The sequence below is a fragment of the Channa argus genome, chromosome 3 (assembly GCF_033026475.1).
Source record: "Channa argus isolate prfri chromosome 3, Channa argus male v1.0, whole genome shotgun sequence".
Lineage (NCBI taxonomy): Eukaryota > Metazoa > Chordata > Actinopteri > Anabantiformes > Channidae > Channa > Channa argus.
This window is the reverse complement of record NC_090199.1, coordinates 5,119,487-5,132,835: the sequence shown is the minus strand read 5'-3', so window position 1 is coordinate 5,132,835 and position 13,349 is coordinate 5,119,487. Positions and strand designations below refer to the sequence as shown.

The following is a 13,349-nucleotide window of genomic DNA, read 5'->3' as shown; positions in this document are numbered from 1 at the left end:
AATGGAAAATGAGCACGCAGAAATCTGAGCAAACTCTTGTTTCCATCAACAATAATCTATTCTTACAATGATTCTTTGTATACAGTGAGACTGAATCTGTGTTTCACACCCTCTCTCTGCACTAGGAATTCTGTTTTGAGAAGATATTGTCTTTATTTGACTGATTCAGAAGCCTCCTATTGTCTCCAGATTCATTTTCAAATACATTTTTCTGTCACCCTTTACTTCCAGTGAAAGCATGTGAAAAAATGGATCACAATGGCCAGTTTTGTTTAATTATCATAGGTTATATTTAATTTGCTGTGGACATTAAAGTCAAATAAAATAAGCGAACACTAAAGTTACTCCAGATTTCTCAGTTTAAACATTTGGTAGTTTTCTCTACTTTAATCAGTCAGTTAAATAAAGAAAATGGAAATGTGACGGCTTGGTGAATCCCGTGGACGACAAAAAAGCTCTCATTAAAAATGAATTAGTGACCACTGAGAATGGACAGTGTAGATCAATGTAGAGTGCTGCTGACAAAAAAGCATAGTCAGCAGTTCCTCTACTACAAACTCCCATGAATCTCTCCTTCCGTTCCACCCATTTGCCTCCATTCCTGTGGGTTTTGTTTTCAATCCCACCCCATCCTGTCCACCTCCTTCCTTCCTGTCTTCATCCTGTTTCCTCCCCACTACTCCTCATTCGCTATACTTCCTCCCACCGTGTCCTGTGAAAATTTACAGCCACAGTAATAAACATTATGTGTGACACAAGAGAGAGAGAGAGCTCTGAAAGAGTCAGACATTCAATTCTGAAGGAGCCTTCATCACAGAGTTGGTTGTATTTGCTGGAAGGTTTTGCCTTTAGATCATTTGTTGAGGTGGGCCTGAAAGCCCCACGTTTCCTCTCTCAGTTTTTATGCAGCACTTTGACTAGAACAAATTTAAACATTTAAAAGACCTAAATGAACCAATCATGTTAAAACTTTTATATTTCAGTTGTTACTGTCTTTACTTAGACAGAAGGTTGAGACTTAGACATTATATACATACATGTGGGTATTTGGGGAAATATATTCTTGATCATAATAATGTTATGCCCTTGCTGTGCTCTGACAGACTTTACCTCTGGTGATGAGGAGTAACAGTCAGGTTTCTGCATGTCTAAATTTGGCATTTAGTCCTGTGTCCTGACATCATTGTAAATCATCAAACAGGAATTTAGTTTAAGCAACCAATCTTTTTTAGTTAACTGAATAATATGCACATTTTGTACATTTCTTGCTCTAATTTTCAGACCACTTTACATCTTACGAGCACGAGTTGATCTGAATTTTAATTTGAAATGATGAGTTGAATGAAAGAACCTGTGAGAGTTTACTCAATTCAATACATTAAGTTTTACAGAAACAAAGCAAGCAGACTTCCTAACATGCATGTTTTGGTCTCTTCAGACTCTTACGTTTTGTAGTTTGAAGAAAACGTTTTGTATGTCCTTAAAAAGATATTCAATTGTTTCTCTTCATTATAATTCAGTCCCTACACACAGAAAAACTGTGATTGAAACCGGGAGGAATTTTAGATGTCATCTCTATATTGATCAGGTGCAAAATGATTTTAGTAGCTGCAGCAGGAAGTGACTGCTTAAACTACAACATTTAAGAAGAAAGAATATATCTTTTGACTGACCGTGTCACTATGTGACAAAACAATGAAATCCACTTAATGTCTTGAGTTAAATGAGCTTTGTTTTACAAGTTCAGTTAACTGAGTTGGACATTTTTAAAACTTAGAAATTGAAACTTCACTTAAACCCAAGTGAAATTGTGTTTCCAAGGCAGCAGCAGGCAAGAACAAACTCCAAATGATTTACAGTGCACCAGTAATAGGAGACACGGGCAACAATACAATTGATGACATACAGTACGTCACAAAATCCTCAACCTGGATGAAGTTTACATTCCACAGCTTGTTTCCACTTTCTTTCAGTATACTCCTCGCCAAATCTTCTCAGCAACGATCCTGTTTGATACCAATAAATACTTAAATATTTGGGATGCCTATCGTCTGTGGTGTGGTGAATGGGTTACACGGTTTTGAAGTATGGATTATACATTTGTGGTTTGGAATTCTTTCAACTTACTTCTTTACTTTGTGTTTTAGTCCAGTGTGGGGTATTTCCACCTATATCAGATAGACAAAGAAAGTAAAATTGAGCAATTCATTTTTGAGCCTGAGCAAGAAAAACGGTGAAATATTCATTGTAAAATCAAACAAACTGTAATCTGAGAACACACAATTAAAATTCTTCATTTTACCTCCAAGCATGCTACAGTTTCTACAGACAGTTTCTTTTCAGTTTTCCAAAAGGCAGATGTGCACTAGATGTGAGAAAATATTCGGGTAACTCAAATATAGATTGTTATCATTTTCCACTGGCTGCATGACTTGATGTAGCTCTGCTGCTCATCTGCCGTCCAGCTCAGCTGAAGGCAGCTCTGCCTCAGTGGAAAGTCTGAGTCATTTTTAAACACAGTGTAGCAGGGAAATCTGTGCTGGAACACAACAAAGTCTGAAGTGACTCTAGCATAACAAAAGAAACTGGTCTGGAGTCAACAAGCATGAGGAAACAGAGAAGTGCTAAGTCTAAAAATAGACATCCACACCAATTCCCTTATGTTGTTTTCAAGTGCTCCTTGTAAGGACGACCTACTTACATCTTTGGGTGTCACTAACACAACCTGCTGCTGGAAAAATTGATTGACTTAACTATTTGTCGCACTGCCGTTCACAGTCATTTAAAAACTGCTTTTCGAGAAGAGATGTTATGACATTAAGTGATCGAATGGTGACAGGATAAAACAGAAAACCACAACATCAACCACTGTAACCACCAGCCTACACTCAATTGACTGTCTTCGTAAACCTTTTAAAGACAGTTTAAAATGAATTAAGAGTCTTGGGCCTCTTTTACTCTTTTAAGGCAACATTTCATTAACATTTAACATTTCCTTTAAGTTCTTTCTTGAGTCAGAGAGCAGCTCTACTGGTTGAGATGCAAGCAGCTGCTTTTTGACCAAATTCAGGCCTGCTGGTCTGGGGCATTGAACCGGTAACCTTCTGGAAATCAATAGAAGCCAAAGGCCAAAACTGTAAATGCACATTGTACATTAAAAAAACCATTACAAAAAAAAAAAGAAAGATGTGATTTGTGATTCAGGAATCAAATTAATGAGCAAGTTCCCTTTCAACTAAGTGACAGAAGTTGATAGTAAAATTGATCTTTGTTACCATTATGTAATGTTATTTGTGGCAACCGTTTCCACGCTGTCTGCCGGTAAATGTCATATTTTGGCAACCAGGTCATTTCCCGGTCCTAACAACCAATGTTTGCGCTATAAGAGAGAAATGCTGTACAGTGAAAAAGCAGGCCCCACCCTCCAGTCTACACATACTTCAACGCCCATTTGGCCTCAGGCACAGCTAGTATAAAGCTCTCTCTCACACACACACACACACAGACACACACACGCATACATACATGCAACACAGTCAGTCACCATAGCGACCAATTGGGGGCAGACCTACAGTGAAGTCATGTTTGGCTGTTTACTTTGCGTAGAACCGCTCAGCTTATACAACAAGGCAGCAATCATGCACTTCGACTGCAATCTCTGACCTAGTTTGATTTCAAAATGCAGTACACACCAGCAACAACAGACCAGTTAATGGATCACAGTTTGTCCTTTAATACCAAATTTAATGAGTGCGTCCGGACTGTCAGTGGGGTTGAGCAGAAACTCTCTTCTATAGTCTTTCAGGCAGTGTGTGTTGCACAGTTTGAGCTTTTTCAGCAAAATCTTTGTCACAGCTCCACATGTTTTTGTGCGATTACGGGTGTAAAACTACCTTCCTACAATGGTATTTTTAAGGAATTCTTAGATGCAGTAAGAAGATACTTATTTGTTTAAACACTTCTGGGGGGGCAGAGTATTTGTGCTCAACAATAGCCTTCATTATAAGTGAGATTTCTTCACATATCAAAGTGGCCTCTCGTCATCACATGAACTGTAACATCTTGATATAATTTCCACAAGTATAATGCACATTTTGGACATTTGGATTTCATTACACTGTTTGTGTTTCTCTTGCCATGTTCAAGTCATGTGGAAGGGAAAAGTAGTGATGGGAAAGGTTTCCATGGTTACAACGTGTGTGTTGTTACAGCAGCAGACAGCTCGAGGCGGTGATTGCCAGTGTTACTGATAATGAGTGCAGTGAGTAATTATGCCGAGTGATGACCAGCAGAGTCAGTCATGTGGGTGTAAAAAAACAAAAAAAAAGAAAGTGCTCAAAATCAAAATGGCTAAATTGCTTTAATAGCAGAAATGTATTTTCACATACCAATTACACCTCAGAATCATGCATTTCTGAACTTTTAAGGGGGAAAAAAATCCAGTTTCTGTCACTTTTCTATTGTTTCATTTATTTATATATTTTTACCGAATATCATTTTGATCTCCAGGACGGACAATTTGCTGTGGGCATGCAGCAGAACGAAATGCCCACCAGAGATGCTACTGACAACAGGGCAAATAAAAAATACTAAATAAAAGCCTCTTTTAGCCTAATTGTGGAGTTTTTTTTACGTTGAATGCACAAGCATTTATAAGCATTCTCCTCATCACTAGCAACAAATAGTCGAATGAATTAAAGTTATTTTTACAGTAGACTATGGTGCAAAAATGTGCTAAATCAGTGGTGCAATTGTGAGCCTACCATTCTGCATTCTTGGTTAAATGTGATCATGATTTATGTGTTTTGGCTGCACAGTTTGCAACTTTCTTCAACCTAAAGATATATGTTCCAACGGCACTTAAACGCATCGTCACCGTGCTCCGGGCTGACAGCCGCCTGGAGTTTAGGTTTGACCTCAGACGTGCAGCTGCTTAGAAAACCGATTTACACCGGTGACACTCCATATATGGTGCAAAGATGACGGCATCACCGCTGGTGCCCAGGTACAAAGAGAGGGAGGAGAGAGGATCGATGGGGGAGGGGAGGAGGAAGCGCTGCGGTTGCGCGGTCGCGTCATGGCTTTTCCACTGTGCGCCTCCCCACGGGGCTTTACTACCGGATGAGCCATATATGGTGGCTAAGAGTGCGATGAGTGACGTAGTGTGTTTGTGTTTGTGTGTGTGTGTGAGAGAGAGAGAGACACAGAGAGAGGGAGAGAGAGAGCAGAAACTCCCGAGAGGCTGCTGACACGTTTCGTTCTCCCACGTAAATTCTTCGAACTGTTGGTTTGGGTTTTTACCCATCAATCATCTCAGTGTGCGCTGGGATCCTGCTCGTTTAGATTCTCTTATGTTGTGTTTAATCATGAGCTTCAGTGCTTTCCATTTAAACACTTCCTCAAACAGTGAGCAGCAGATCATCCACACCCCTCCCCCAATACTGTACATTTGCTTTAAATTGACGTTATTTCCCAGCTAGTAATAAACATGCTTTTATGAAAAATACTATTTTGCCTCGAAACAAAAAAACGGTATCCTACCATACAAAGTATTACAGAACCGTGTTTTCTATAATCTTTTTTATAATCCTATAATTCTAAAGCACTAGATTGTTATACATTTTATTTTGCAATCTCAGCTTTAAATTAGTTATAGAATCTATTTGTCACTTATTTTATTAATACAAAACTACTGTATAATAATCTTGATTTTATTATTTCCCTTAATGGAGATATGTGCAGTAAATGTATGAGATGAGAGGTTTTTTAAAAAAGTATTTAAGCAATACACTAAAAGAACCGTCCTTAGTATTTAAACTATAAGAAAACTATAAAAAGCCTAATATATATATATATATATATATATATATATATATATATATATATATATATATATTTCATAATCATCTATTGTGCTAAAGAGCTGAGAAATAACTCACAGCAGAAGCAAAGACATAAATAAGACAACAACTGTGAGAAAAATAGTTGGCAGAACAGATGGTGTGTGTGTGTGTGTTTGTGTGTGTGTGTGTTTAAGACTAATACTTTGGGAATGAGACTGATTTTCGAGCGCTCTTCACTTTCTGAACACTGTTTTAGGGCTTCGAATAAAAAGTCGGGATTTGTGTGAAGATAAAGGTTTGGGTCACAGACTATAGGGAATGAGTTATGTCAATGAGTGTCCTCACACAGATAGACAGTCAAACGTGTGTGTGTGTGCAGCAGTTACAGCAGGTGTGGGCGGCGCCTGTTTGCCACTGAGGAACGAAGTCCACACTACGTCAAAGAGGAAATAAAACGCCACCCTGCTACTCACACGCTCTCATTTCACTGAGAACAACAACTGATGAGCGGCTAAAGTCCGGGCTGAGACAGATTACTAACTCGTAACTGAAGCCTCGAAACAGATAAAGCTCGGCCGCTTGTTAAACCTTTGGTGGAAGTGCCGAAACAACCGCGCGTAATTACGCATAAAAACAATGAGTGCCACATCAGCAATGGAAGTGAACGCCGAAGCCAGGCGGATCTTGGCTGTGTCGATAAGCAAGCTCTACGCTTCCAGGACCCAGAGAGGGGGACTGAGACTTCACCGGAGCCTTCTGGTCTCCCTGGTCATGAGGTCTGCCCGGGACATCTATCACTCCTCCCGGGAGAGTGAGGTGCCGAGCGACGCGCAGTCCACCCAAGAGGAGCCAATGGACACCAGCGCCAGCTGCGGGGAACAAACCAAGCCACAGCCTGAACCCCAGTCTGAACAGAACTCCCCCGTGGCCCCCCGAGCAGTGGCGGACCGCGCGGAGGAAGAGTGTGATAGTGAAATCACAGAGGACAAAGAGAACTTGAGCCCGACGAGGCGGTCCAGGAAACGTCCGGGCAAAGCGTCGGCGGCGCCTGACTTCCTTCCCAGCAAGAGGGCGAGGCTGGAGCCCGGGGAGGAGAGGTATGCGGTCTCGCTTGGCGGCTGTCGCGCTGGGGCCGGCGAGTCCCTGACCGCTTTGTCTCTAAATCGGGTCATACCTGCCTTCTGAACAGATGGAGGGAGAAAACAGCCTCCAAAGAGACTTTGGATTGGAGTGATTCTCAGCTCCTCGCTTCTACGAGGGCGGATCGATGCCTTTGCACTAACGAGGTGACCTACATCGTCGGCCCGGGACAGAGGGATTTACCGACGCCCTAGTGCGAACTCTCCCGTCGGCCCGACTGTGCCTGCCGGGCTGGTAAAGCCCGCACAGCGAGCAACGTGCGCAGAAGGAGAAGGAAAACCAAGAGCTGGGCCAAAGGAGCCACAGGCCGCCAAGTTTGAGGAAGAAACTTGAAGGGGAACTGGTTGAACCATCAGGGAACTGATGGTGATTCACCTTCAGTTCAGTAAGTCTAAACAAGCGACTTCTGCTGACTCAAAGCGCGTGAGTGTGTGAATCAGCGGAGAGTGATGTGAGTCAGTCAGAGAAGAAGTGAGGTGGTAAACCACAGAGCAGCGCACACAGAGGGACTTCAGGGAATTTCCTGCCTTTAGACCGGGGATATCAGACTCAAACACTGAATGAGGACACACACACACACTGCTGCTGTGGACTATGATTAATCAATACTACTGCCTGGGGACTGTCCTACATGTTGTGTTCACATGGTGCTAAAAAAAACACAGGCTGTCCACATGACGTTGGAAGCTGTTTAAGCTTAAATTTCTGTGTTTTCAAATCACTGAAATGTTCTTATTCATGTTGGACCTGTGGAAAATGAACATTACCTCTCATTCTAAGCTGCTGTTTTGTTCATATGGTTGGATTAATTGTGTGAATAGCTGTAATAAACATGTTGTAACGGCTCTCAGGTGTAATAGTCTCTTTGTTCTGAAGGTTTTCCTGCTCACATCTTGTGTCCAAACTAAAGGGCTTTTGGTGTATATGAGATCAGCGGGTCAATCCTTTATTAGAGGGAACAGGTTGGTACACGGCCGTGCCAGTCTGGCCTGCCACTGCTAATCTCATGCTTACAAAAGCGCGCACACGCGCGCGCGCAAACACACATACCACACAGCCACCACAGTCGCACCAGTTCAAGTGGATTATGACAGAATACTGAATCACATCCTTCCTTCCCAACATGACCTGACACTCTCCCCCCCCCCCCCCCCCCAAAAAAGGGGGGTAATGAAAGAGTTATGCAAGATCACAGCAGCAGCTGAGGCCGAACTCCACTGCTGAATAATGTAGAGATCAGCAGGTAGCGCCTAGAGCCTGAGGGCATCTTCATTATCTGCTTCCTGCCAGCTGACTGAACAAAAACTACACCCTGAAACTGTTCAGGTTGCTCAGGGTTTCATCTGTGTTTAGTTCTCTGTTGTCATCAGCCTTGCTTCTTCTTTAATGCATTTAAAGCCGTTAAGAGTTATGATAGTGAAGATGATTCTCACAGGATGATAAAGAACTGATGATAACGTGAACAGCAGCCCTTTTTCATACAGTAGAGAAAAAGGAAGGAGCCCTCATGACTTCAGTAACTGGACTTTTAGTTGAACTCATACAGCATGAGGTCAGCACTGCAGTTAAAACCCCTTTTCAGTGTGAACACAACATACGCTGTGGTACAGTGCTCAACTGAAACCTTAAACCAAATGAATGATGTCACCAGGAAGAGGTGGGCGTCGAAAGAGCTACGACCGTGACAACCTCCTGCTTCTTACCCACTTTGTATGATTACGAGGAAGAAAACCACAAATGTGTGAAATGTGAAGATAGTGTAAATAATCGATTAAATACAACAACCCCAACTCCAGCATCCAGTTACTTTTCAACACTAACCAAACGTCCTATACTGGATTAAATCATAAGTGCTGAGCTGTAGGATATCACACCGGACTCTATGATAACTGAGGAAACTCCAACTGTTGATAAGACCGTGTGATACATCAGTGGAAACAGCTGCGTATGTAGACTTTGAGTTAAGGGTCTTTAGTTAAAGAATCACGGTCTGTTTTCATAGTTTTACATGTGATGCCTCGGACTTTTATTGTGAATGATGCTGTGACATTTGAGCTAAAGGTGCAAAAAGGTCATTTCTTTCTTATGTAATAAGTGAGTAAAGGGCCGTCGTCTCAAAATTAAAAAAGCTCAAATTAAAATACTACTTCCTAGTATTTGCATCCCTTTAATTTTGCGTGTTACTCACAGGTCGAGGACCACAGCTATAAAATGCTCCATGTTGTTATCAGGATGTCCTTCACTCGTGTTGTTTTCATATAGCAGCTGATGCCATCACAGCATATAAATAAACACATAAACCCAACGGATCAGAATTTGATCATTTTGACCCAAATCTGCTCCCCAGGCGTCACTGGCTTAATGTGAAATAAAAACAAGCTTCAGGATGTGGGTCATTACAGTATTGGTGGGAGGGGGGGTTACAGTATGCTTTAATAATGATGTCTATATTTATCTTTAAGCAGCAATAATTATTCAGGCACAGATGATTTGTGTATTTGATTTTTGTTTTTAAACAAAAACACATTGTAATGAATTTGGTGAAATAACTATAAAGGATAAATAGAGGTCATGAGGAGAGAGATGTGATAGAATACAATAATACGATACAATACATAAAATACATAATAGCACCAGCATTGTGTTGTCAGATTATGTCAAAATGAATCATTCCCGCTTGTCATTGCTCAGCATCTGAGTATCAGAGTGGAGGCGGGAAAGCGAGTTTCGAATTGTAGAAATCCCTCATCTGCTGAGTCATCGGCGTCAGTCATGATTCTTTGGCATTAATTAGAAACAATCAAAGAGCCGACATATTAAATATTATTAATATTATTATTATTACCCAACTGCTCAGGAGAGATTCAATGCGGAGCTTCAGCACCTTTTTGACTAAAAGCTGCAAGTTCTCCACAGATGAGTGCAACAGAGGTGGTACATAATGTTCCACGCAGCGCTCGAAATAAGAGAACAACCTGTACACTGCAGTATGACACACATGCTTTTAGGACATATAAAGCTCACAGACATATTAATTTGCAGGCTTGTGTGCAATTATTGCTGTGCAGGAAACGGCCTTAATGGAGCCAGCGGTGCAAATCTTCCTGCCAGGGAAAATGAGGGTGTGATTAAGAAAAAAAAAAATTGTTTTAATCATTTATTTCTGCGTTTGGCAGCGTTGGCAACCAAAGCAGCCACTCAAGTAAATATTCTATTAAAATGAATGACAAAAGGAACAAAATCAATCCTGAGGGTCCTTGAGATCACGGAGTGTTTGTGTGATTGTCAGTGACTGCACTGCAGTACAGGTTTTACTGCTGTCATGTCCAGAATTGTAAGTCAGAAGGCTATGTTCACTTGTTTTGGCACATTGCAGGGGCAGCCCTAAGGGGGGGCCATGGGGGCTAAGCTCCTCAATACATCAACATCCAAAAACACGTGGTTTCAAATCATTTCAGAACCAACAAATAATCATAAAAATAATTATAATAACTGTATGTGTCTAAAAATTCATAGCAAAAAGGTCAAAAACCAGGGTCTCCTGTAGGTGGGGGCTAGCACATTTGAGCAACCTGCGGCAGCGTTTATGGTTATTATTTTCAAACAGAATGAAGCTTTATGGCAGGACTGCGTTTTGTGCACCAGCCTTTTTTTTTTTCATTGGCTAATCGGTTGAATTAAGAGACATAATGATTCACAGCACACGGTATCAATGTTTGATACCTGAAATAAAGTGAAAAAGTCTTGCAGGGAGGTGGATGATACAACAAGAACCAGGCCTTTTTTGACTTCAGTGATGATTTTAACCATGATTGTGACCACGTGTGCCGCGACACATGGTCACTTTAGTAAGGAAGCGCGTGTGTGCCGTTAACACTGTAGCATTTAGTTTTTATGTCATTTATATCGTAAGTTAACCCAAAGCTATTGTGCATAACCTCACGCTGAAACAGTTTTCCTTAAACCTAACACAGTTTTTAGTGCGTATATAAAATCATTTCCGTAGCGTCAGAAGGCGGCGCCTTCAGGAGAATCAAATACAGATGCCAAAGTGCAGCTATAGCGTCAATACCGCATGCAGTTATTCCCAGGGCGTCAAATAGTGCTGCTCCTGGAGCGTCCAGTAAGAACAGCAAAGGGAAGCTGTGGCGTCAATAGGATGCAACAAAGGACGTAACAATTTGACACTTTTGATGTTGGAGCTGGTCCATCTGGCCCCACTGTTATACACTGTAGGGTTAAAGGAGAAGCTCTCTCAACAACCTTTCATGCAATGTTTTGAAATTAAGAAAGATCTAAAATACCCCCCTTTAATATTTCCTGCGACTAATCGAATAGCAATGATGAATCCTCTGGTCCAGTCCTGTGCTGTGTTGGCCATATATGTAGCAGCCTGATTAAGATGCAGAGTGCAGAGGCCAGACAGTTGCAGTGACGTGGAGCTCTCACAGCTCGGAGCTAAAAAAAGAACAGCACAGGAAATGTCTTCATAAAGGATGCATGCATCTATCGACCGGCGCGCTCCCGCCTGTGATGGAAGCAGATAATAAACCGTGTGACCAATCAGAGCATTGGAGTCCTGTGCAGATGAGCAGGGGCTAATACGGGGTCTGCCATCGTGTGCACCTCCTTTGTGGCAGTGGCTCCATTACATATTTACGCTCCAAATGATTAGTATTAGTATAAGTATTCAACCCCAACAACTCTAATCTTTAATAGATAACAAAGCTTAAGTAACAATAAATTCTCTCGTGATGCAGACGAGTGAAACGTTTGTGCACATTTATTTATGGCCGTTTTCATTTGGGCACAAAGAAATCCCTCAAAAGAACTTAGAAAACTGCTAAATGTTTGGGGAGCATTGGAAAAATCATGACCTACATATGATTTCATACATATGACACATTCACTGCTCCTCCTCTAAAGAGACTTAAAGTAGTGGGATGCTGTGATGAGGGGGATTAATGTTCCCCCTCCCACCTTGGAAATTGGCTGCACTTAACCAACTCCCAATGCTCACATAACTTTAAAGTGTGAGTAAATATACATTCAATTGCTCCTTTTTTTTTTTGCTGAAGTTATGGGGAATTGCTTAACATCAAACACTATGTTTTTTGTCGTGTAATTGGAAAAATGAAGCTTTAACACTTTGCTAAACATTGTAAGTGATTTGTTTTTGGAAGGAAAAAAAACCAAAAAGAAATGTTATTTTTAGCAAACTCTCGCCTTTGTAATGTTCACACAGTGCTTATGGCCAGAAACAATGACTTTCAGCTTCCACTAAACAACAGAAATCACGCAGAGGTTTGCGCTTCTGTGTCAGTGTGTGTGGTTCCCTGAAAAGGAAGCAATGTTCTTTTGAAATTTGGTCAGAAAACCACTTGCTTGATTCTGTGGAAATGAATGAGGAAGTAGTTGTGTGTTGTTGCTCTGACTGTAATTGTGTGTGTGTGAGAGCACATGACCTCACAGCTCTCACAGCTCTCACAGCACTGACTGTGGGACGGACTGACAGAGAACTGACTAACTATGAATGTCAATGACTAAGAATGTGTACATGCGTGTGTAATGTATGTGTGTGTGTCTGGCAGTGGCGGTGCCAGCAACAGCAGCAGCGGCAGAGACAGGACGTGATGCAAGGAGGCGGGCGACGAAATGTGCAGGTGGAATCTATTTTAAGACTCAGCTGCAGGAGGACAGAGCTCTTTAATACATCTGGCCTCGCATGAGTGTCAGTGTGATTGTGTGTGTGGGCTTGTTTTTTGCTTGGCTTTGTGGAAAAATGTCATTACAATCCGTCTATTTTAACCCATTTTTGGGGCTTTTGAGGGTTAAAGGTCAAGGTAGGAGGCTAAACAAAGCATTAGGTCATTGAGGTGTCCTGAAGAGCAAAGTGTGTGTTTGGATGAGTGTGTTGTGCAGTGATGGCCGGTGGTGATTTTGTGTCCCCTTACATGTCCTCAGAAGACCACGGATAATTGTATTTTCTCAATGAATATCAAATTAAAACATAGCTATTCTTATTTTAAGCCTCTGTAGATGACAAATGCAGACGAGGGGGGCTGAAGAGGGGCAGAATGCTGTGTGTGTGTGTCTCCCACAGCTGATATCCGTGACGTAGCGCCAGACGTAGACGAGGAGGAGGAGGAGGAGGAGCGAAGCAGTCTGAGGACACTCGGTTCCATTTCAACAGGTTTTCAACTCTGAAACAGAAAAAGCTGCAGCAGCGATGTGTTGTTTGGAGTCTTCTCACCTGTGATGAGTCTGCAGCCTCGGAGGCAGTTTTCAACGCCCCGCGGGAACAAACGGGGCCTCAGTTTCATTCACCATTCACTCGCTTCCATTCAGGCTGATGTACCGGTTTGC

The 13,349-nt window shown here is 41.8% G+C and overlaps 1 protein-coding gene and 1 long non-coding RNA gene across 2 annotated transcripts; one reads left to right on the top strand and one right to left on the bottom strand.

The window, feature by feature from the left end:
• Positions 1-182: 182 nt before the first annotated feature.
• On the bottom strand, positions 183-2,613 carry LOC137124012 (uncharacterized). The gene is made up of 3 exons (XR_010913898.1): positions 2,303-2,613; positions 2,128-2,168; positions 183-2,006 (listed from the first exon to the last, which is right to left on the bottom strand). It is a non-coding gene; the product is annotated as an uncharacterized lncRNA (long non-coding RNA).
• Positions 2,614-6,309: 3,696 nt separating this feature from the next.
• ier2b (immediate early response 2b) lies at positions 6,310-7,828 on the top strand. Its single transcript, XM_067496655.1, has one exon. It carries the CDS (start codon positions 6,480-6,482, stop codon positions 7,026-7,028), a length of 549 nt encoding a protein of 182 aa, XP_067352756.1. The 5' UTR covers positions 6,310-6,479; the 3' UTR covers positions 7,029-7,828.
• Positions 7,829-13,349: the final 5,521 nt, after the last annotated feature.

Bases quoted from the DNA above. Each gene is read 5' to 3' on its own strand.
- ier2b (XM_067496655.1), top strand. From the start codon at position 6,480: ATGAGTGCCACATCAGCAATGGAAGTGAACGCCGAAGCCAGGCGGATC.